This window comes from Canis aureus, chromosome 2 (genome assembly GCF_053574225.1).
Source record: "Canis aureus isolate CA01 chromosome 2, VMU_Caureus_v.1.0, whole genome shotgun sequence".
Taxonomy (NCBI): domain Eukaryota; kingdom Metazoa; phylum Chordata; class Mammalia; order Carnivora; family Canidae; genus Canis; species Canis aureus.
In genome coordinates, this window is record NC_135612.1 from 19,539,411 (window position 1) to 19,565,088 (window position 25,678).

The following is a 25,678-nucleotide window of genomic DNA, read 5'->3' on the forward strand; positions in this document are numbered from 1 at the left end:
GTCTATCAGTTTAGTGCAGCTCTCTAACCACAAGATACAAAAGAAATCTGTTAGAACATGACTCATTCTTACATGGATTCACAAGTGCTGCATATCAAATCAGAACCAAAGTTGTTAAAGTCACCCAAATAAGATAGAGTATAGTTCCCATACAAACTGAGTACAATTTTGTCACCCGATGTCATAATACATGTTTTTCCTGTGCTAGACAAGAACTCAAGGGCAGAGTTTTTTTCCCCAATGACCTTGCATCCTTTGTTGACACTGAGATACCCCACTATTCTAGGGAATACCTCTAATTCATTCCATTTTTATGTATGAAAAAGTTAGGGTCATTTTTGTCCTCTTCTCTATAACTCAAATGTAGATGGACACCTTAGACTGTCAATTTCTGCATTCTTCTTTGTTGTGCAATAAATATTGCTTGCATCTTTTCCTTTGGGACTAATGAACATACAGCATATGTGAAATGTAGGGGGTATTAGATATGTAAATCTTTTTTTCCTGTATCAGAAGATTGATGAGATAGAAAAATTCTTAGAACACAAATATATGTGTTAATGGAATAATCACTTGCAAAACTAGTCCCTCCCCTCCACTCTTGTCACCTGTTTGCTATTCATTAGGTTTTTATTGACCACTTTATTTTTTTTAAGATTTTATTTCTTTATTCATGAGGGAGAAAGAGAGAGAGAGGCAGAGACACAGGCAGAGGGAGAAGCAGGCTCCATGCAGGGAGCCCGATGTGGGATTCGATCCCGGGACTCCAGGATCATGCCTTGGGCCGAAGGCAGGCGCCAAACCCCTGAGCCACCCAGGGATCCCCTTTATTGACCACTTTCAACTGATTGTCAGAAGACAGTACAAATAAAAGGCAGGACAAATGTATTGCCTCATAAACTTGAATCTTGTGAAAGAAGGTAGATTTATGAAATCCGTATGTTGTGGAATAATCCCACATTGTCTTCATCCTTCCAAACTGAGCTCTGAATCCCCCCCCCCGCCCCTGAAGGACATATACAAATCCTCATTTCCAGAAGGAATTCTAATGAGACTCTTCAAATGCCTGGCATCTCCCTCTTAAGTATCATTGAACCAGGACAAACCTGTGACTCAAGCTGTCTATTCAGTAGAAAATGACCTCTGTCATAGATTTTGAGAGGAGTGAAGTTTTTATCTTTCACATATTCTCTTCTTATGAAAGTCAATAAATTAACCTCAGATACCTCTGGCTACCATCGCAGTACTACAGGGGAACCAGCATTTGGATAAGGCTTATGTTATGAAAGGTTGATTGAGAAATAAATATGAGTTCTTGATCGTGTCATCGAGCACCTGTCATATGGTGCCTTGAACATACTCTAGCTCCAGTTAATGTGTGTTAATAAATTTCCTTGGAAAAGAATACACTTATCATGATAAGCACTTAAGTAATACAGAATTGTTGTATCACTATATTGTACACCTGAAACCAATATACTACTCTATGTTGAATATATTGGAAATAAAAACTTAATTGAAAAAAAATTCCATTAAATCAATACATTCTTGACTTGGGAATATTAGCTTTTTTAAGCAAAATGGTATAGTTTCATACATTGAAAGTTACAGGGAAGAATTATTGGAATTATAAGCCAAATCACTGACCATTGGGTATATTGAAGAGTGAGACCAGTTACCAATTGCAAAAGAAAATTTCCAAGTATGAGGATATTTTCTGTACCCAAAAGAGAATATTGAGATAGCAGAAAATGAAGAGAAGACTTGGGAAACTTAATGGATTACTAGAATATTTTTTTCAAGTATATATCATTTTATGATCAGGCTGGGTCAGAAAAATATCAAGACATTCCACCTGCCAGAAAAAATTTCACTAAAAAAATTTGCCTCCTTCCAAAAAAGAACTCCTGTTTATTCCAAAATTAGTGCATATTGTCAATGAATATTAAGTTATTAATAATTGAATGGGTAAATTATATAAAAATGTGTTTTTATCTTTGAATATAAATTTCCAAAATATCAATTACTTCAAATGGATTGACTTTTAGTTAATAACTTTTCTGTAAGAACTATTAATCATATACAAAATACTTTTTGTATATAATTAGTCATGATTTACTATTTCCAGCTTCAGGTAGAAATGAAATTATAAATGGACTTACTAAATATTTCTTTTTCCAAAATAAGTAAAACACTATTATACTGTAGATTAATATATGTGATAAGATAAATCACATATTTTACAATATGATGTTGATTCTAATGTCATAGCACATATAGCATGGCTAGCTTATAAGATGATTCACTTTACAGCCAAGAAAATAGTGTTTAAGAAGGACTTTGTTCTTTCAGGGTACATTTTCTTTCAAATATTCTTTTTCTTTACAATTATAATCAGTTTGAAACTTTTCTAAGTAATGAACATTTTGGTGGGCACTGGAGAGTCAAAGAAATACGAGTCATGACCCATTCCTGTAAAGTTTTTTCTAGTTGTGTAGAAAAAAAAGAAACAAACCCGGATGTAGTGTTAAAGTAGAATAGAGCTAAAGACCAAAGCAGAGCAAGAGACAGCAAGCACTACCACAGTCATTGTGGTTCCCCCAGACCAAGCTGATACTACCCAGACACCAGAGAGATTTTAATCTACCTGCTTTCTTGAGTTTACCATTCCAAGTAAGTCCATGGATCATAGACATCATCATTACCGAGGAGCTTGCTAGAAATGGAGACTCTCAGGCCCTCTCCTGGACCTTCTCAGTCACAGTCTTTATTAACAAAATGCCAAGGTGATTTACACACATGGTAAGGTTTGAGAAACACTGCATACAGAGTGAGAAGGAAAAGATTTTAATCATCCTTTTCCCATTTTTTTTTCCTGAATTGGCTGCTTGTAAGTCCATAATGTCAGCCTTGATAAGTGCACAGATTTCTTATTTATTTTGCAAGCAGTATTAGTAGTGTTCTTTGTGTAGGATGACTACAAGATGGGCACGCCGCAACCACTGTGTTAGAGTAGGAGGGTTTCCATACAGAATTCTCATCCCTAGGGATCATCCATGGATTTCCTCTTCATTATCTTCAGTTTGACTACAAGGATGTATGGGAAAGAAGAATGAGCACTTGACAGGTGTCCTGGTTTCTAATCTCCATTTGGGCACTAACTAGCAGCATGATCTCAATCACATAATTATTCCAAGTAATATTTTCTTGTAAAAAGATATTGAATGATCACTACGTCTTCTTTTGGCTCTGAAGCTTAGTAAATTGATTTCAGGTTATCATATATTAGAAGGTAAAAGATAGGAGACTAATACTATGTAGCCTTCCATGCAGTTTTTCAGAGAAAAGAATGTTGAGTTGGTACTGTGTGTACAAACATGAAAAGCAGATTGCTGTTGGGGTAAAAACAAAAAAATGCTGAGATTCCTCAATGCCATGTTGTTATTTAAAGGAACTTTTTGCTTACTTTAAATACAAAACAGATTTTTTTACCTTCAACAGCCAACTTTGAAGTACTGTACATATTTCTTATATAAGCTAAACATTGTTGGTATGACTCATAAAGAAGAATTCTAATGAATTCAACCTTGCCCTATATACTTATTTTCTTATTTCTCTCTTTGACCTAATTTCCTCACACTTTTTTTCTTTTGCTTAGAGTTATGTTATTTTGAAGACTAGTAGTTTCTTATTCAATACCATGACTTCAAAAATTCACAAGGCAAATGATTATTAAGTGTCTCTTAGGGACAAAGCAATGCTTCTCTACATGGGACATTTAAAGAAATAAAACAAGTCCATGATGTTGACATTTTTGAGTAACAGAATTATATAATTAAGGTTGTAAATTCAGGCACACTATTTATTGAGGAAACCCTTGACTATACTTATAGTAAGCTATATATAAGTATACTATACTATAGCATAGTAAGAGTTGAAGCATTATATATGGTAGGTATGGTCTCCTGCATGACCTCTTTTAACCCTCATGACAATGCTATGAAGTAAGTACTATTTATTTTTGTTTAATACAGGAAATAGCTGAGATTTAGGGAGTTAAGTTATTTACCAAAGGCTACTGAACTTCTAATTCAAAACCTAGTATGTCATATTCATGCTGTGTTAGAAAAGGTTTTCTAGGGGCACCTGGGTGGCTCAGTTGGTTATAAGTCCAACTCTTTGCTTTTGGCCAAGGTCACAATCTCATGGATCATGAAATGGAGCCCTGCGCCATAGTCTGCACTCAATGGGGAGTTGGCGTAAAGATTGTCTCCTTCTGCCCCTCCCTCCATGTGCACATGTGCTCATTCTCTCAAATAAATAAATAAATCTTAAAAAATGAAAAGGTTTTCTGACCTTGAAGGGAATATTGAAATAAAATAATGAAGTATTAAGAAAAAAGAAAACAAAGCAAGCAAAAGGCTATCATAGTGGTCCAGCAAATAGATAATGCAAGCTCGAGCCATGGTATCATAAGTGGAATTGTGTTTCCTCCAAAAAGCCTTATTGAAGCTCTAACTCCTAGTACCTCAAAAATGTGGCTTTCTTTATGGGAAATAGGGTAACTGCAGATGTAATTAATTAAAATGGGGTCGTACTAGAGTATTGTGGGCCTCTAATCCAATATAAGTGATATCCTCATAAGAAGATGGTCATGTGAACAGTAACATGCAGGGAGCACACCATGTGACTACAGAGGCATCGGTTAATGTTACACCAACAAGCCAGGGAACCCTACAGATTGTCAGCAAACTACCAGAAACTAGGAAGAGTCATGGAAGGATTCTCCCATTCTGAGTAAGTATGGCCCTGCCAGCACACTGATTTTGGACTCCTAGCCTCTAGAACCTTGAGGCATAAATTTCTGTTAGTTTAAGCCACACAGTTTGTGGTACTTTGTTACAAAAGCCCTTAAGAAATGAATACAAGTGACAGTAGGAAATAGAAACAAGATTGGAGAGAAAGGAGTACTAAGTTAAATAGGGAAAAATGGTGGGAATGTATATGGGAAGTCAAAATGCGTGTAAAGGTGAGCCAAAAAAGATTCAGAAGTCTTGAACTTGGGAGGCCATAGAATATAGAAACTAGTGCTAGCTTTACAAACTGGGTATTAAGAGATTTTTAGGATGGAGTGAAAAAAAGAGTGGAGAAAGGGTCTGTGTGGATAATAAAAGTAGAACACATTTTAAGGAAAGAGAATAATAATTAAAGCACAATTAAGACAGAGAAATTGTGCCCAAAGGAGATTAGAATTTTGTTAAAAATGTACATGATCAGAATGAGAAAAACTGTAGTATAAGTTGAATGCTTTCATGTTCAAGTCACTTTACAGATGCTATTACTAATCATCACAACAGCACCATAGAATGTGTTAAAGATGAGTAACTCTCCACCAGATCCATCTCCCTTGCATAGTAAGAGTTGAAGCTAGAAAGTGAATGCTTAATCAGCATTTTCTAGACCCTCTTACAGGTAGTTACGATCTTTTATGGTTTTGATGTGTTCTCACCAAGAGAATGTGAGCAGAATAATATGTATAACTAACAGGCTGAGCATTGAAGAGGCAGATTTCTCCTTACCTTCTTTCTTGTTTTGCTGTCTGGACATAAGACTGTGGAGCTGGGATTGACTAAGTATGGTCCATTGACCAAATCTGCCCTCCTATGTATTGTATAAAGAGTTTTTTTGTAATAATCCCAATGCAGTATGCCAGTTCATTTACATATTGCCTGTGACTGCTCTGTGCTACAACAGTGGAGTGGAGTTCAGACAGAGATGTTATGGCTTACAAAGGCTAAAATATTTACTATCTGGAGCCTTACAGAAAAAGTTTATCAACTCTTGCCCTAGAAGATAACAGTCAAAAATCCTGGAAGGAGTCTGGGTCCGCAGAGCACTGAAGAGAGTAAGTAAATGAAAAGGACAGGATTTGAATCCAGGTCTAGGTGACTCTAAAGCCTGTCCTATTTTTCTAAGTTGAGAGCAATCATCTTTGGATACTGAGTTCATAGGGATTTTTATTATCTTCTTTACGTTCGAATGCATGTTTTTTCTAATAGCTTTATCGAGATTCAATTCATATAACAACACATTCACACTAAAAAAAAGACATTTTAATAGACATTTTAATGGTTTTTAGTATATTCACAAAGATGTACAGCCATCACCATTAGCTAATTTTAGAGCATTTTCATAATCCAAAAAAATCCCATTAGCAGTGACTTCCTATTTTCTAGTCCTCTTATCACCTAGGAATTACTAATTCTCAATCCTATTAACAGTAGAATAGTGATGAATTTACCCATTCTGGACATTTTCTATAAATGGAGTAATAGAATAGGTGGTCTTTTGTGACTGGCTTCTTTAACTTAGTATAACATTTTCAGGGTTTATATATGGTGTGGCATATATCAGTACTCTTTTTTTTATTGATGAATAATGATATTGTGTTGTATGGATATGTTACATTTTATTTATCCACTAATCAGTTGGATTGTTTGTAGCTTTTAACTGAAGAATAATGTTGCTATGAACATTTGTGGACCCATTTTTTGTGTGAACATCTACATTCATTCTCTTGGGTATGTACACCTAGGAATGGAATTGCTTGATTGCATGGTAACTCTGTCCTTAACATTTCTCTTTTTGTTTGTTTGTTTTTTGTCCTTAACATTTCAAACAACTGCCAAACTGTTTTTCAAAATGGCTGTACCATTTTATAATCCTACCGGCAGTGAATGAGGATTCCAGTTTCTCTACATTATTGTCAACAGTCAACACTTGTTTTTGTCATCTTTATTTTAAACTTATTGTGGGTGCATAGTGGTGTATCATTGTGGTTTTGATTAACATCAAATGCCTAATGATGTTGAGTATCTTCATTTACTTATATCTTCTTTGGAGGAATGTCTACTCAAATTTACTGCCAGTTTTAAATTTGGGATATTTGTCTATGTTGAGTTATAAGCATTCTTTATATATTCTGGATATAAGTCCCTTACCAGATAGATGACTTAAAACATTTTCTCAGATTCTATAGTATTTTTTTTGTTTTGTTGTTGTTGTTGTTGTTATTGTTATTGTTTTGATGGTGTCCTTTGCATCAAAAAGGATTTTATTGATAAAGGTCAATTTATCTATTTTTCTTTTGTTTTTGGTGTCATATCTGAGAAACTACTGTCTCATACAAGATCATGGAGATTTACATCTATGCTTTCTGCTAAAAGTTTTATAGCTTTAACTCTTACTTTTTAAGTCTACTGTCAATTTTGGCTTAATTTTTGTATGTGGTGTGATAAAGGAGTCCAAACTTACTCTTTTATATGTGGATTCCCAGCTATCCCAGTACCATTTGTTGAGGAGACTTAACGCATTCTTCAATTTTTAATTAACATGTATTAGTTAAGTGATTGAAAACACTAAGTATCATAAAAATTGTGCCAAATACTTCTCAAAATTAAATTTAAATATATGTAGAAAGATAGTGGTATGCCACAAAAATTGAAGGCAGGAAACTGATTGAAGGAAAATTGGGAACACTAAGCTGTCATATGCAAAACAAAAGTCAAAGAACTTAAAACAGAGAAACACATTCTTGGGAGAGGAAACTTAAAGGCTGTTTGTTTCATTTAAGGATAAGTGAACGAATAATGTGCAGGTAAAAGCAATGAACATGACTCTCCTTTCAAGAACTTTGGTGATGAGAGATAATCAGAGTTCAAAGGTAAAGTAGAGGTAGAGGAAAGATTCTTACAATGTAGAGGAACATATTTTTGCAAAAATAGGAGTTATTAGGAAAATACTGAGGATGCAGGAAAAAGATGAAAAGTTGCAAGAGAAGGGTGTGTAATAGGTCATGGACTGGAGTAGCAGTATGGTCTGTATTTGTAAGAAAGAAAGCAATGTCAGAAAGCTAAAGGAGAAAGATTGAGTGATAGGCAGAGAAATCGAAAAAGACAGAAGGAAAGGTAAAGAAGAGAAAGGGAGTGAAGAAGATATGCCATGAGAACAAATGGATCAAGAGCCAAGGAGGACAAGTTCTTTAATAGATAGAAAGAATCCTCTTTTCCTGACATGGCATTCGGGTGTGATCATTTAGTCTAAGTTTGTGAACTTGACAAGCTGTTGTTTGCCGATTAACCTGTGTACAAGAGATAACAAGAAGTTAATCCCAGACACATATTTTGCTTGTATACTCTGAGAGTTAGTCAAAAAATACTCTTCTGAAAGTCAAGACACCCAGCAATCCTGAGCCTGTATTGAGCAATAGCAACAGTTACTGAGAGATGCAGGTTAGTTGGCCCCTTTAGAGAGAGAATCTCCCTTACAATTTGTCTCATTTCTTACCTTGCCTGTATATATGTGGGATAATAATAATTAATAAATGAATAAGCAGAGATTGTATAAGTGGACATGATTCTCTGCTTATTCATTTATTAATTATTTAGTTTCACAGATGAAAAGGAGGAGTTTTCTCTCCATCTGAAAGGACACATGTTTATTTAATGAAACCTATAGTATAGAAGACAAGTTGCTAATAAACAGCTAGATCTGGTTATGTTGTGCTTAGGAATTCAAGGGCACGTTATCCAACAATTATAACCCATGAATGGAATTTGAAGGGGGTTCAGAATAAATACAAAGATATTTTAAAATTAGAGTAGTTTCACCTCTTCTTGCCTCTTTTCTATGATAACAAGCTAAGAATGTGATGTATAAAATCCAAGATTGTCTAATTCCCAGCAGGCTAACTGGTACAGATGACAATTGAAGCTTCGTATTTCTGAGAATCTGACAAAATAAGTATGTTTTCATATAATACTGCTTTTGAGTATTCCAAAGTAAGCCTGTTACAGGGTCATGGATTGTATCTTTTTAAATAAGGAAGGTAATAAATGACCTTGATGTGTGTAAATTTATAACTATCATTCTAAGACTTTTGAACAAGCCCCTAAGACTGTTCATCTGAGAGCTTGAATAAGTCATTAATGCTTTCTCACTGTGTTTAAAAGTTTTCAGTTTTGAAGTATTGTGAGGTCTTCCTTACCATGCCAGCATTCTAGTCACTAGAAGGAACAGACTGGGACTTTCCTGCTTTTATGTATGTAATGCTTATGAAATTAAAAAAAATAATGTTGCATGTATTGACATATTTAAATGTGCTCAGACACAATGGATGCTCCCTACATAGTTGTCTTTAGAAAAGCACACACACACAAGAGCAATGTGTACTACTCCTGCTTCACCCTTACTGTAGAAATAGTCTCATAAGCAGAATGGAGTTCTCAGGAGGGAGGATCAGAAAGTTGCCAGATTTCTTCTCTTTGTTCCGGCGTCATATTCTAGCTTTCCTGGTGTTTTGTGGGCTAGCTCACTCCACTCTAGGGGGCCACCCACAGGTTGTCTGTTTTTGTCTTTTGATCTTGAAAGTGTGCCTTTTTATAATCTTCCATCTGATGAATTTGGGGTAAGTGGAGAAGAAAGGCATTGAGTGGATCAAACCTCACTTTCTGAGTATATCTCCCTACAATCTATATCACATTGGCACATGGGAGCAGGTATTCTGAATTTTCACATTGCTTTTTAGTCACTTATCCCCATCAAGAATGGGTAGACCTACATTTTTCAACTAAGTTCTCCAGAAACATGTAAATAGCAAGCTTTTCCTTCACATGAATCTGTGTGAAACAGTATCAATGACAACAAAGGAAAGAAGAAAATCACTCTAGTAAGAAATAAAGGATTTTTTTTTTTACAGTTTTTACTTTAGTTGATTCCAAAGATAAACATTAAGAAGAGAAATTTAAATAAACCCATACACAAGCAAAAAACACATTTACTGCCTTCCTCCCCACCAGCCATTTGCTGTGTTGGAGTGAGGAGAAGACCGTTAAAACTCAGACTTCATCATGTTTGGTGCCTGCAGCAGCTATTGCTGTGAACCGTCCTCATTGCTGTTAATACTCTCTGTTGTGGCGTTTATTTTTATTTTCACCCCAGAATATAATTGGATACTTGAACATATTTGTGTTATTGTTGAGGTGGTTTTGGTGGATGAGTGATATAATGTCGCCTAATTGCTAGATTTTAAAAAATCAGACTTAAACTTGTCTATCAAATCAGTAGCTATCACTAAAATTTCAATCAGCAGGTGCTGATGATTATGATAAATAAGGAGGGATGGTGAAGAACTGAGAGGTCAGGTAGGAAATTACAGCAAAATTTCACTTCAGAGCATATTGAAAGATTGAAGCATGACAATTGCCTTACAACACGAGGCTTCCTTCTAGTACGCTTTGTCACAGTTGCATTTTGTTATTATAGAATAAAAATTCCAATTCTCCAGACTTCTCTCTCTCTCCTTTCCTCTTATCCCCACCTTACTACCATATTCCACTGTTGCGTTCTTACTAATTTGGATTGGTATCCACCTCTCTTAGATTGATAGAATCACTGCTTAATAGAGTATGAGTAAATTAATGCATAGTCTTCACCAATATTTTTAAAATAACAGTTCAGATGTTTCTGGAATCTTAAAAGAAATCAGAGATTATGAAACACACCCCCTCTTATTTTTAGAGGGAAATCTGGAAGCACTTGTCATCTTCCAAAAAAATGTAACAAAAATTCTTTTTTTTTTCCAATTCCGAATGGAATTGCAATATGCCTTACCATAGGAACTGCATTTGTACTACTATATACTAAATATTTTAAAGTGTTTCAACTGCTGTCTTTGACTTGGAGAAGCGAAATCACTATGCCGTTAGATCAGTAAAGGCATTTTGTATCATTTAAATTATTAGAATTAATTGCTGCTAAATCCATCAGCATTATTTACCTGCAGCAGCTTAGCATCATAGAAAAATGCTGCATCCTTGGTTCCTTAGGCAACAAGAAGACAATCAAAGGCATAATCCTAAATTGACTTTCGGAGTGCAAGAAATTTACGGATCTAAAAATTTACCGAGAGGGAGACCAGCACATCTGCCCCTATAGGAAATGATTTTTGCATAGTAAGTGTTGATCTGCATAACCATATGATCATCTCAAGTGCTGATTACCAAATCTGAATCATCATTACTTAGCAAACTTCTATAAATACGCATGGCACCATGTAATATATTCAGCTGTGCTAAATTAATGACAAAGTCCTTACCCCAAGGAGCTTGGGGTCTAAAAACAAAGAATGACACAAAAGACAAAAATGTAGAACACCCTGAGTTGGGGGAAATTTTCAGTGAAATAAATCCAGTGCAGGAGTTTTATGGTTTGTGGCAAAGGAGGAATTAAAGATCCATATAGTTTGCCTTTTGGACTGCTCTCACTACAAGTTACATGCTGGTCTGTGAAAGAACTCCAATATTTGAATCTCCTGATTTCTCAGGAATTTCAGATGTATATTTCTGTAACTACATTTTTTTTGGGTATTTTAACATGAGTGTATTTAAATATTCCATAAAATCAATGTATCCAAATCTGAACTCATTATCTCTTCTTCACTGTTTCTTGTTCCTTAAATCAGCTCCTCCTTTGGTTAAAAGCACTGTCTTATCTCATTGATTACTCAAGAGATTTTAGAGGTACTTCCTACTATTCTCCTTCATCTGCCAACGAGCCCTACAGAGTGCCAAGTCGATGCTCCGCTGGCACCTCCTTAGTCCTAATCCAGGTCTTCGTATTTTACTTTAGGAGATTGTTGTAACCTCCAGTTGGTTTCTTCGTCAGTTTATCCTTCAAATCTCTCTTAGAGAATCAATTATAGCCAGTCTTGGTCTGAACCATATTGGTTCTCAGTGTAGAGGCAGCACTGCTTCCAGTAGCATTCCTGGCCCTTTCTTTCTTTTTCTTTCTTTCTTTCTTTCTTTCTTTCTTTCTTTCTTTCTTTCTTTCTTTCTTTCTTTCAAGATTTATTTATTTATTTATTCATGAGAGACAGAGAGAGACAGAGAGAGACAGAGAGAGAAAGGCAGAGACACAGGCTGAGGGAGAAGCAGGCTCCATGCAGGGAGCCTGATGTGGGACTCGATCTCAGAACCCTGGGATCATGCCCTGGGCTGGAGGCAGGCCCTAAACCGCTGAGCCACTCAGGGATCCCCTTCTTGGCCCTTTCTAACCCAATGCATACTTCTCTTTCCATCCTGGCTTCCTACTAACTTGTACTTAACCTTAAAACAATCACCTCGTTCATGTTTCTTCACATTTGCTTATAGTACTCGAGTCATTTTGTATAGCTGTATAGATTCTTTCTATCATCTTTCTCTATCATTTCAGACCTGGGAAAAATGTGCCTATGAAACTTTCTCAAGGAGCTCAGGAGGAATAAATATTGTCTTCCTTACATATATGTACCTATATAATTTGATTGAATTTGTTTTTATCTAGTGGATATTGATTGGCTGCCTTCCCAGCAGTATCCCCCTTAAAATGTCAGGAGCACCCAGATTTTTCTTGCAAGTTCTACTTTTTCTCTCAGTTTGGTCATTAACACTTTCATGGTGCTCCAGGAGTGTGTTTTTTGTTCCTTGAAATCACTGTGATTATTTAAAAAGTGAGTGTGTAATCAGGCAAATGTACTCTTCATTAAATTAATATATTTTGCCAAGGTACTGATGGTTTTTTCTTATTTGTTTGGTTCTGGAATGCCTGACAGTCCTTCATCTGTGTGTTCTACCATGAGAGGATGAAGCCCATGCTTCTAAGAGCCCATCTTGATGAAAGAGAGATGAGAGATTCATTTTAGTGATATGTTTTGATTTCTTTGTCCAGCCACTTCCAAAATTGACCCTTTTCATGGCATGTTGTGTTATGTGAGTTAATCACTTTCCTTTTTGCTGAAACCATTCACAACAGGGTTTTCTCATACATACATATCCCCAAATTCTATTTCTATTTGGATATTCTAATAAGTATTTGCTTAGAAATATTTTGTCCAGTATAAATTATTAAATTCTATGAGTATGGGGAATGGTTTATATCTCCTCTATCTCTTATTGTACCTTTCCTGGCATTTGAGTTATTAATTTAAGCAGAGGCCATATAATCCTCTGTCAAGAAGGCTTCCAAAACAAGTGCTTAAGGTATGGAAATTGGACTATGTGACCTGCAGTTCCCCTTCAGCCTCTCACCAATAAGTTTTTCTGAATCTATTCATTGTAAATGTTGCAAGAGTATTCCATGCTGCAAAGTTGACTGTGATGGCAAACACAGTGGGGAAAAAAGGATGTTTTGATTTCCTGGAACAGCTTTGTGTCAAAGTACCACAAATTGGGTGGGTTAAAACAATGGAAATGTGTTATCTCACGATTCTGGGGGATAAAGTTCTGAAATAAAGATGCCACTCTGACAATGCTACCTCTGAAGACTCTGGAAGAATCTGATCCATGCCATTCTCTTAGTTTCTGGTAGTTGGCTGGCCATCTTTGGCGTTGCTTGGCTTGCAGCTGCATAATTGCACATGCCTTCTTACATGGCTATCTTCTTATAAGGACACCAGTCATACTGGATTAGGAGCCCACACTACTCTATTTTGACCTCGTTTCAACTTCCCTATTTATATCTGCAATTACCTTATTTCCAAGTAAGGTCACATTTTGAGATAGTAGGATTAGGACTTCATAACATTTTGGCGGTCGGGGAGGGATGTTGGGGGATAGAGAGACGCAAATACGTCTAGGAGGAAGCATTATTAGGGCTCCTTGCTATACAGAGGAGAATAATATAATAAAGACTTGGAGGGAGAAATCTAAATGATTTAAGGGAAGCACAGAAAGTACTGGTTTTGCTCATAAATAGAACTGACACCTAGTGATCAGTGACCATTTTTTTTTAATATGTAACTTTTCTTCTATGATTGGCACTTGCCCATGAAATAAAACATAATCCCAGTGGATACTATCTAGCTCCATCAGGCAAACAATGATTCATGTTAACAACACAACCTTACTGTGAGGAGGTGCTTTTATTCATTTTTGCTCATGAATAAATTAGCTCTTTAAAAAATTCATAGGAGAAAAATACTGTATGAAGTTGTTTTCACATTTATGGAGGTTATCTGTTTATCAGGATGAGGGCATTATGTAATTTTAATGAATGAAATGTAATAATATATTCTTTGGTTTTATAACAAGATTAAAATTGATTCTGAACATAATACAGATCTTCCCCATTGAAAGGCAAACCCCGAAGCTTTTTTATCTCCACGGAGGTATTGCCACAGAACAAATCCACTTGTAATACATATTTGGAGTCAGGCGTATCTTGGTTCAAACCCAGCTTCCACTAATATAATTGTCATGGGACCTTAGGCAAGTTACTCCACTTTTCTGAACCTTAGTTTCTTAAACTGTAATATCAAAAGATTGTTGTGATGATTGAATCAAATAAATGCAAGTTGGGACATTACTGTCTGACACAGCACTAATAAAATTTTGTCTCATCAATATTATAAAGAGGCTAAGAATTTCTTTTCAGAAACATTTGAGGTAGAAACAAAAGAAAAATCTAATATATAAAATTTCAAAGGAATTATTAGTTTGATGGATTTATTTTTATGATTATTCCATTATTTAGTTACAAGATCGTGTGTAGACTAGAATTCAGTTTCCTTCTGGGGAATAAAAAGCATTCTCTTTCTTATACCATAAGAGGAATGAATCATTCCTCTCATGTTTCTCCGTATCTCCTCTGCAGTATTTGTCCACATCTCTGTTCCTGCTCCCAGTGTTAAATGTAGCCTTATTAATGAGGCTCAATTCACGGAGAATGGGCATTAGATAATTGCATCCTAGTAAGCTGGGTAGCTCTCTACAGAGATCAGGTAATGACGAGTCTGCTGTGTAGCCAATATTCTGTTCTGTTCTTCCTCATATGTCCCTGACTATTTCTCAGTTTTGACTCAAGGCTTCACATCTTCTATTTGTCCATCACATGTGATATCCCCCCAAAACTTTAAACCCTCTTTTCCTTTTGGCTCAACATTTTCTAAGGATTATCTGTCCTGTCTTATGGATACTATCCATGTACCAAAACCCACCAAACCTCTGTAGTGAGCCACTTCCTAGATCTTTCCACCTAGTTGTGGAAATTATAGACTGTGAGCTACAGGGATTCATTTGTATTGTGTACCACTACACTACATCCAGTGTTCACCACCATGCCAAGAACACAGTAGGTATCCGGTAAAGATTGTTTGAACAAAAAAAGGGAAAGACTATTTCCCACACACCACTGAGCATGTTTAATCCCACTTGTCCCTTGCTTTAGTTAATGACACTATGATTCACAAATTGCCTAATCTAGACACCTTTAGTTCTTTATCTTCCTCATCCAGTCACTGGTTTTTTCAGTATTACCTCTTTGAAACACATGAAATTGGACAACTTTATATTTTTGTTCAGACTTCCGTAGTCTCATGTTTCCATTACTGCATCAGCCCCATCTGGTCTTCCCACTACATCCATTTCTGTGTAGTACACCCAGAGTGAAATGGAGTGAAATCCACACTCCTCTTCATGGTGCACACATCCTCTTGAGAATTTTTTTCACTTCAGCTCTCCACACTCCTTACTTTCCCTTCTTTTTTTTCGGTCCTGCTAAATGGCTTCCCAAGCTCAGTATACCCAACACTCTCAGACGTTGTCTCAGAAGGCCCCCCTCTGCCAACTCCTTGTCTCTTTCTTGGTCCTTCATCTGAGCTTTAGATACCACCACCTCTGGGAAACTTACCCTTAATCCACTCACCAAGATGAGGGTAGACTCTGCTCTCTCCTCCAGAACACAGAGCCTGTGGTTCTGATGTCATGGGGCACTTAGCAATCTGTATTGCCATAGCTTTCCTCCCGAGGAGATGCTATAGGCATATTGTGCGTTGGGACTATGTTTTATTCATTGATAGATTCCCAGCACCTAGGATAGTATTTGGCAAATAATCAACACTTAATAAATATTTGTTGAATGAGTGTTATGTAGACACAGTGCAAAGTAGCCTTTGGCCAGAGCAATGATTACAGTATTAGCAAATCTGTGCTATTTTTCTTTCTTCAGAACAGTTCACTTTGATTTATCTCGAACTGTTATGCAAGCTGTAACTAAAAACGACTGTGCTTGACACTGACTATAAAAATACCACTGTGCAGACTGTGTTTTTAAAAACCAATATTGAAGCTCAAATCATTTATAGTGATGTCCATATTAAATGCTCTCTACCTACGTTCGCTAAGTGTTGAAAGATTTTTTTTTTTTTTTTTTTTGCATCTTTTCTACAGATTTCTTCTCCAGCTGCTACCATAATAGCTTCCTTTCCTTGGTTCACACTGTTGCTAAATGCAAACAAATCAGACTGTCACAGAATCCACCTGATACCCGGAGTAAGCTGTAGTCCAGTGAATCATCCATTGACTCATTCAGCGTAAGCAGCTATTAATCTAACCTGGTATTCGTATGTACATGTGAAGGTTGTTTTGACCCATAGAGTACTGCCTTCACTTTAGAAAGTTTCAAATTTAGAAGTGTTAGGATAAGAGGGTACTCCTATCGTTGTCTCTGCCTTGTACATGTATAGAAGGGATTTTCCATTCCTGATATTACTAGCACTTGAATTTAGTTAGCGCATCAGCCGTGTTTAACTTTTCTCTCAGATTGTTTTTCTCTTAGTCCCCAGTCCTGTTACAGTATCATAGTGGGCCAAATCCCAAGTGTCTATACGTAAGTTACTGAATTGTGAAAATTCTTACATGTATTTGTAGATTTGTTATTGATCTTTTTCAGTATATCTCTTATCACACTTTGCATATTTCTTCCACCACCAAAAATAACAGAATTGTTAAAGTACCCCCAGAATAGCAGCATGGCTAATAATACCAATAGGGCCAAAATGAGAAAGCCTAGTATCAGTGAACTGAATTTTTATGTTGAGTTCACATACACATTGTGGGTGTATTTGGAAATGAGGTCTTTAAAGAAGTAGTATAGGTTAAATTAGGTCACAAGGGGGAGGCCTTAATTGAATATGACTGATGTCCTTGTAAGAAGGGGAAGGGACCCCAGGGCACAGAGAAAAGGCTGTGAGAACACAGCTAAATGTAGAGGCCTCAGAAGAAAACTAACCAGCTGTCACCTTGATCTTGGAGTTTTAGTCTCAAGCACTTTGAAAAAATAAGTTTCTGTTGTTTAAGCCTCCAGTCTGGCATTTTGTGACGGCCGCCCTGGTAGACCTGGGTTTTAGTTCTGATTTTAACACTTAAATCTGCATGCTGAGAGGGGAGACATCTGGTTCCCAAATTGCACCGCCTCATTTGTGAAAAGAGTATACGAAAAGCCACACCTTTATGGGATCATTGTGAGATAGGTCACAAATTAAGTGACGGTACATTGTTCCCTCATAAGAGTTGTATACTTATTTCTGATTACTTTTCTCATGATGATCACTAAAGAGGAATTTGTCTGATTTTTTAGATTTAAATTTGAAGATTTTTTTAATTTTATTTTTGAGTAATAATACTTTTATTTTATTCTGGGACAATGGTCAAAAGAGAGAAAAGAGCCCGAGTGTTGGAATCTCACAAAACAAAGTCTAGCTACTACCCATGTATCTGATAGCAAGTTATGGGACTTCTCAGATCCCAGTTATTTTTTCTCCATAATTGGGTCTGAAAACAGAGTATATGAGATCGTATGACTAAATGAGAATATGTAGTCCCCGGCCCATGTTTGCATCTAAAAAGCCTCTGTTGGCTAAGTTTGTCTCCTCCTGATATTTAGGTTCCTCTTTGCCCAGAATGTAGGAATTCTGTCTAGATATTATCATATTGCTTTCCTTTATTTCTTAAAGAACAAGCTAACAGCAGCAACACAGCAGCTAAGAATTGGCGAGGACTTATGTACTGGGAACCATAATAAATGCTTTAACTGGATTAATTTATGTAATCTTCACAACTCCCCCAATATTATATTAATTGTACACTTAGGAAAACTGAGGCTCAAAGTAGGGTTGCCACATTGAGGTTTGTCAAATGTGGCATAGGTTACACTTAAATTAAAAATATTCATTGTTTATTTGAAATTTCCATAACTGGCCATGGTGTATTTTATCTCTCAGAGCAGCCCAGAGAGGCTAAGTAGCTTGCCTAAAGTTACACAGAAGCCAGGCGTCAAACCCTGTGCCTGACCTACAGAGACCCAAATCCTAACCTCCATGGTTTACTGATTACATATTATTTTAAAGAGAGACTGACTATTTGGGTCAGAGTGAAGAAATTTAGCTGAGAATTATCCTCGTTGATAATTAGAATATTTTCATAGATTGAGCTATCATAAACAAGGTCAAGCCAAAGTCTTCAGGACAGCTTAGGGCTCTGAACTGAGAAGTTAGAGCCCTAATTAGTTGGGCAATCTGCATTGACATCAGGAGCAGAACAAAGTTTAAAAGCAAGGTTTTTCTCTGCAGAGTTGTTAAAAATATCTTTTTTCTTCTCTTGCATTGGAAAACATTTCCTGAATTGGAAACAATGCTACAGCTGAAATAGCTGTAAGTGAGTTAGAAAATGCCTATTGAACGTGCTTCTTTGTGAAATATGGTACTCTGTCATGGCTTTGCCAGTGACTTACAGTGAGTTGAAGCCAGAGCCCTGCCCTGTGTGGATAGATCATTAAGTATTTTATCTATTTCCTTCAGCCCATATAGGGAAACCAGAAATGGGACTGCGTGCTGCAGATTAGCCTGGTGACGTGTAAATTACACCAGTCACTGGTGTGCAGATCGTTTATACCTCTAGATTCCCCTTCCCGGCAGCAAAAAATGTGACCTAAAAGGAGGCAGAAAATCTGGGAAAGGACATTTTGTACAAAGAAAATACTAGATTAATTAATTTATATAATTTATTTCTCCATCACATAAGAGCTATTTTATTTACTTATTTCTAGAAAACCAGAGGGAGGCTTGACAAATCCAAACACCTGTCTACTGATCGTATTCACATTTAAATAAAAAGAACAGGGAAAAGCTAAATAAAACTTAAAAATATATAGATGAAAACAATATGTGGTTGACATGTTCGAGCTAACAGTGGGATTGAAAACCATCAGTAATTGATTCTTTGAATGATAGAGATCACAGACTTAGAAAAACACTTGAAGTGTTTAAGTTTTAACTTTAGAGGAGCAGGGATACCTGTGCAGCTCAGTGGTTGAGCATCTGCCTTTGACTCGGCATGATCCTAGGGTCCAGGATCGAGTCCCACATCGGGCTCCTGCAAGGAGCCTGCTTCTCCTTCTGCCTGTGTCTCTGCCTCTCTCTCTGCCTCTCTGTGTGTGGCTCTCACGAATAAATAAATAAAATCTTTAACAACAACAACAACAACAAAAACTTCAGAGGAGCAGTATCGGTAACAAGTAACTTAATTATAAATATGCTTAGAATTGCTGAGATGGTCCCCAACCTTATCCGTTATGTTTCTAATGTGTTTTTTTTCTTATTTTTTTCAATTTTGGAATGTGTTTAACTATAGAAAGAAAATTAGAAATTACAATAACTTCAGCAAGTTAGCCCACAAAAGCTTCCTGGATTGTTATTATGTCTGAACTGATGTACTGACCCAATAAAACTAAACTGTGTTTTCTTAGTTCTGACCTTGAAGTTGAGTTGTCCATTACTACTCTTGCCACCTTCATGTCTGTTCGCTTGAAGGGTAGTTACTGTAATGTAGCTCTTGCTTTTAGAATAAAATCTAAACCGTTTATACTGATTTAGGAGGCCCTATCATGTTTTACAGCACATCTCATCTCTTTGTCCATATTTGTTTCTTCTCAGCCTCACTGGCCTTTTTGTAGTTCGTTAGCATCAAGTTTTAAAGTGTCTCAGGACATCTGCATCTATTATCCTGTCTTTCTTTCCTTGCAGTTCACATATCTGGTCCCATCTTTTTGAGGCCTTTCCTCTTTGCTCTATGTAAAGATGCATCCCCTATATGCTGTAGATGGTTTATTTCCCTCAGAAGACTTTTCCACATATCACTTATCCTCTTAGCTCTTAGTGCCAGTTTACTGTCTCCTTCAGTGAGACTAGAAACTTAGTGTAGGCAAATCTCATATCTGTATTACCTCTGGACTCTAAGAACTGAACATTATGTGTGCCATGTAGTAGGTGCTAAATGTTTGTTGAATGAATGAACGAATGAATGGATGAATGAATAAATGAAAGAAATTGTGCTGCCTGCTAATCGAAGCAGTTGCAGCTAAAGCAGGACTCTAAATTCCTTTGGCAGGGTAGCCCGGGCAGCTCAGTGGTTTAGCACTGCCTTCAGCCCAAGGCGTGATCCTGGAGTCCCGGGATCGAGTCCCGCATCGGGCTCCCTGCATGGAGCCTGTTTCTCCCTCTGCCTGTATCTCTGCCTCTCTCTCTGTGTCTCTCATGAATAAATAAATAAAATCTTAAAAAAAAAATTCCTTTGGCTATAACCCAGAGAATCCTCCTGAGAAACGTGCCAGTGTTTGGAGGGGATTCTGAACATTGGAGAGCTTTCAGACTGTCTTCAAGAGTAGGACACAGCATTTCTGACTGGATCTTCATATATGCCAGGTGACAGAGGATGAATCAGGTCATTAATTAAAATGGAGGTAGTATAGATGGTCTTCTCTGTGAAAAATAAAGTGCAGTAGAGGTAATATTTATACTTATGATAATCAGTTATGCTACTCTGAAGTCCTGACTAGGGAAAGTAACATTTTGATTAGGTAGATGGCAGGGAGATTGAGAAAAGTTAACCAATTCCAGAGTTGTTTGAAAGGTTGAATCAGAAAATCTCAAACTTCATCATAACTTATGTGTTAGTGGGCCTTAAAGGCAGTTTCTGATGTAGAAGGTCTAGCGTGAACCCTGAGAATTCACTTTTCTGACAAGTTTCTGGGTGATGTTTATGCTACTGTCAAGGGGATTACACTTCAAGAACCAGTATTGTAGTAAATTGAATATTATGAATGAAGGAGAAAGTAGTAAAAAATGAATGTTTTCTAGATTTCTGGCTTGAACCATGCTGGTGTCATTCACTAGGTTCGGAGGAACTGAAATTTTAGAGGAGGCATTTGTGAGTCCTTGATTTATCTGATGAGTTTAAAGTTCATTCAAGATCTGCAAGAGAAAATGTTGATAGGGTAATGGGTATATGTGCCTGGAATTTGGAAGAGTACTCTGAAATAAAGATGTGAATTTTGGAGTTCTCTGTATACTGATTATAATTAACATTGTGGGTAGGGGCAAGGTCATTGAATGGGAGCAAGTAGACTTGGGACCTATTCTGAGGAACACTGACATTAAGTAGCTGCATACAAGAGACTTATCTACAAAGCAGATGTGAAAAGTATTGAAAGAGCATAAGGAAAATGAGAACAGTGACAGGTCCCATCCAAGGATGTACAGCAATATAAATGCCATGTTTACATTTGTATCCATATAATATTTAACTTCTTTTTAAAAAAAAATTTTTTATCTATTTATTCATGAGAGAGACAAAGAGGTAGAGACAAGGGGAGAAGCAGATTCCCAGCAGAGCAGGGAGCCTGATGCAGGACTTGATCCCAGGACCCTGGGATCCCAACCTGAGCTGAAAGCAGATGCTCAACCACTGAGCCACCCAGATGCCCCTATAATCTTTAATTTCTAAGTGATATCTGACACTGTCCTGTCAAAAGGCAGTTCCACTTAACTACTACTTGAATTTGTATTACATTTCACCTCCTCCTCCTTTTCTGATATACCTGTCTCCTGATACTTGCCCCTCACACACAAACTCATGCACCCTGTCCTTGTTTTCAGTCATACTTGGCAAATTCTTTCAGCAGCCCTTTGTCCTTTTTCTGCTTTCAAAATATCATCAATCTCAGAACAACTATTCCCTTTTTATGAACATCTGGGGAAGCTTATCCTGAGATCTTACATGGAAAATCCATTTTTCTGATAATTTGTGGTTTATCTGTGGCTCCAGGGACGATTGAATCCAGGGTCTCGAATGCTAAGAGCTTACTCTCCGTCCCTGTCTCTCTAATATATGTATATACATTTTGTCTGTCCACGCGTCTTTACAAGTTCATGTGAAGGAGGATAAGACCTCTGGCAGCTTTGGGCTGCCATAACACTTTACTGTGTTATGACCAGAGAGGAAAGAAGAAAGATAACTTCCCTTCTCTGCTATAAATAAATACTGAGGATGACTTGCGATTGGTTAGGCTAGAGTCATGGAACTATTTTGTACCAGTCACTGTAACTGGGAACATGGGCCACTCCATTTAACCAAGCTGGTATCATGTTTCCAACCCTGAGGGTAGAAAAGGTGGTCTTGCAAGCCTCTCCAGAAATCCGACTTGAGACTGGGGAGACGTAGTTCCCTAAAGAAAAAGGATTACCATTACCAGAAGGGAGAAATAAATTTGGGAAAAATAAAGCAGATGTCCACCTAAAACTTGTTAGCTTTTATTTCTCGCAACACCCTGTGGTAAGTAATAGCAGTGATTACGGTTTGCAGTCTTAGATGTATTTCAAAGTTGATTTGACACCGGAATTTTATGCTAGGTTCTAGGAGGATAGGAATTACATCTTTTTTTTCCACATTTGTGTGTCCCTAGGGCCTGACAAGGTGACTAACACATAGTAGATCCTTGAAACATGGATGTTGAATGAATGAATTAATAAAACCCTAATTAATAGTTTTCCTCTGGATGAGTTCCCTGTCCTGCTGTGGTATCTTTCCTCTCCATCAGGCTTTTTGTGGTGCCTTTAATTTACCTATACTTACTCAGGCTTATTATAATTTGAGAATTAACTCAGGATCTTAAAGTCTGCTTCCCAGAACTTCAGAGGATCGAGGACGCAGAGGTTGGCAATGTTTTTCTGCAAGGGCTGAGTATTAAATATGTTAGGCTTTACAGGCTATATGGTCATAGCACAACTAGTCATCAACCTTGTAGTGCACAAACAACCTTAGACAATATGTAAGCAAAGGGGCATGTTATGTTCCAATAATACTTAGTAAAATAGGCGTTAGGTTGGATTTGGCCTGAGATCTATTGTTTGCTGACCCCTGACCATCAACAAAGTTTTCTGCTGGTTACCTGCTAGAACAACTCAAGAGTTCATGAATGTATACATAGCTTAGGCAGCTAATATCATAAATCTGGTTTTAGTGATATCATTATTTTCTTCTTCTCATAATCCTTAACAGATAGGTTTCTGATCCTTTCATTAAGTTTGGAAAATGGGAAGTGCTGTTGTGTGAGTAAGAATGTTATACCTGAATTGAAAAAGAACTAAGTGTAATGCAGTGTTTTTGAATGACCGGTAAATGAAGAAGGAAGGTCTCCAGTCTTGAGTTGTTTTCACTGTAGAATCACATTAATACTGAAAAAGAATTGATGAGCATACTCTCTAGAATGCGTACAGGACTGAGAAATAGAGTTCATTGTTACTCATTTCATTTAGAATATCAAGTTTTAAATTCTAGCCATTTCAGTCCTGTTATAATTGCTTCCAACAGTGCCTTTGATACTGGAAGGTACAGTTTGAGAGAAGGGAAAAGAAAATAGAAATAAGACTTAGAAAGGAGGGAAAAAATGAGCTAAGCTTGTCTTTCAGGCACAGTGTGCTAATATACCACTGGAATAGTTCTGATAGTTCCAGTGCCAGTGATGCAAGCAATGGTAGAGTTCTTGAGGGAACTCATACTGCAAGGTTCGTGGTTAATTTTATGGAAACCTCAATCATACTAGGATATGGGGAGTTTCCACCTGTGACTACTTCACACCCTAAGGTTGTTCTTCCCAACCCAGTGGAGAAAAACAGATGCCTGTAGTACATGATTATGGCTGTGGAGACCTTCTAATCATAGGTATAAAAATAGATTCCTGTATGAACAAATACTTGGAACCATCCAAGTGTCTCTTTACTTTGTTGAGAACTGTTGAAAAAGGATAATACACCATCATTACAAACAATTCAGAAAGAGAACTGTCCAATTATTTTCAATTTTTAAAAATTCAGTAGCATATTTAACTGTGAGTCATTGCTTGATCCAAATTTGAGCCTTCTAGACTTACAAAATTTTAAAAGGTAGAATAGGCATTATAGCCCCCTTTGTTCCTGATAAATGATGCCTACCTTTTGATTGAAAAACACTGGGCAAGAAACTCATTGTGTAACAATGCCCATTTTGGACTTTTCTCACGGGTAGAAATCTCCTTTTTATTCTTACCCTAAATCTCCTTGTCTGTAGGGAATACCTGTTACTTTTACCACCCCCACCCTCAAGCGATTTGCAATGTCTTGTCTCTCTTCTACATGAGAGCTCATAAATTAATTGAAGAGAGATACATGTATGCTCTGTACTTCAAGGTAAAATGGTTTTGCTTTACCTCCCGGTTCTTGATATTAGCGAATTTGCAGTCCGCTCAACCAAGGTCTTTAAACAAGCTGTGCTGTCCATTCATCAAGGTTCTGCATAAAGTGAGAGCCTCAGACCTGGGCTAAGGACTTCCATTAGAGTCTGATCTGTGAAAAACATAATGAGAGATTTTCTCTGGCCAGATGTTCTTTTTATCAAGAGCTATCCGGCTCACTAAAATGTGACATCTTTAGGAGATAGAAGTCTATCATAATACCACTGTTCCTAATTTAATTTTTAAATTACTTAATTATGTGTAAATCAGTTGGAGAAGATCAAATGAATTATATCTTCCAGGTCTTGGGCTTAGTCCTCATTGGTCTTGCATGTATTTTTAATGTGGAGGTATGGTATTGTGTATGGTGTGGGGTTTTTTTGTTTTTCTTTTTGTTTGTTTTTGTTTTTTCCCTTAGTACTGTTTTTTAAAAGATCTGTGTAGGTAGGTGGATATTTAGTCTGTTGCTCCTAACTGCTACATAGAACTTTGGGGTGTGCATTTATCCAAATTAACCTGTCTGCTCTCCCAGTGATGGATATGCTGACTGTCTCCAAAGCCCTGCCATAGCAAATAATAGTATAATGAATTTCCTCATCCCTGTATAAGAATTTGGAGATTTTGGTATCAGGGGGTGTAAATATACTGAATTTGACTAAATAATGCCAGGTTGCTCTTCAGAATAACTACACTTTTACATTCTCACCAACATTTGGTATTTTCTAGGTTTCTAATTTTTACCAGTTTAAAGAGGTAGCTTGTTGATATTGTTTTAATTTTAATTTTCTAGTTAGTAATGAAGTCAAGCATTTTCCTCTGTTTGTTAGTGTTTTTGCTTTTAATTTCCTTTTCTATAAACTATTCATTTCCTTTGTATTTTTCCTTTGGAGTTTCCTATATTTTTCTTGTTGGCTTAAAGGAATTTTTTTAAATTAAATATGTACTGTTTTTAAACATTGGAAATATCTTCCCTCAGTCTATCATATGTCTCTTATTTTTATGCATTTATAATTATTTGGCTTAGGATTTGTATTTTTAATATTGTGTTTAAGATGTACCTCTATCCATTTTATTCACAGTGATATTTTTCTATATTTTCACATTAAATTGCTTAGTTTTTAATTGATTTAGAGTTTAACTTTGTATGCAGTGTAGTGAGCCAGGTTTTGTTTTTTTTTTTTTGTACTCCACAAAATGAGCCACTACCTCCCATACCATTTAAGAACAAACCGTCCTTTCCGTTTTAGGTTAAATTATATAT

At 36.6% G+C, this 25,678-nt stretch overlaps 1 protein-coding gene across 10 annotated transcripts in view; it reads left to right on the top strand.

Annotated features, from left to right (window-relative positions):
- Positions 1–25,678, top strand: part of LOC144293967 (uncharacterized) — a 1,010,193-nt gene that overhangs the window by 612,212 nt on the left and 372,303 nt on the right. For all 10 annotated transcript variants that reach the window (XM_077865362.1, XM_077865366.1, XM_077865384.1 and 7 more), the window contains one exon: positions 16,263–16,405. Coding sequence is in view for 6 of the 10 variants with exons in the window: in XM_077865384.1 (XP_077721510.1) it covers positions 16,263–16,405 (143 nt within the window). In the remaining 4 variants the exon portion in view is untranslated. The remainder of the gene's footprint in view (positions 1–16,262; positions 16,406–25,678) is intronic.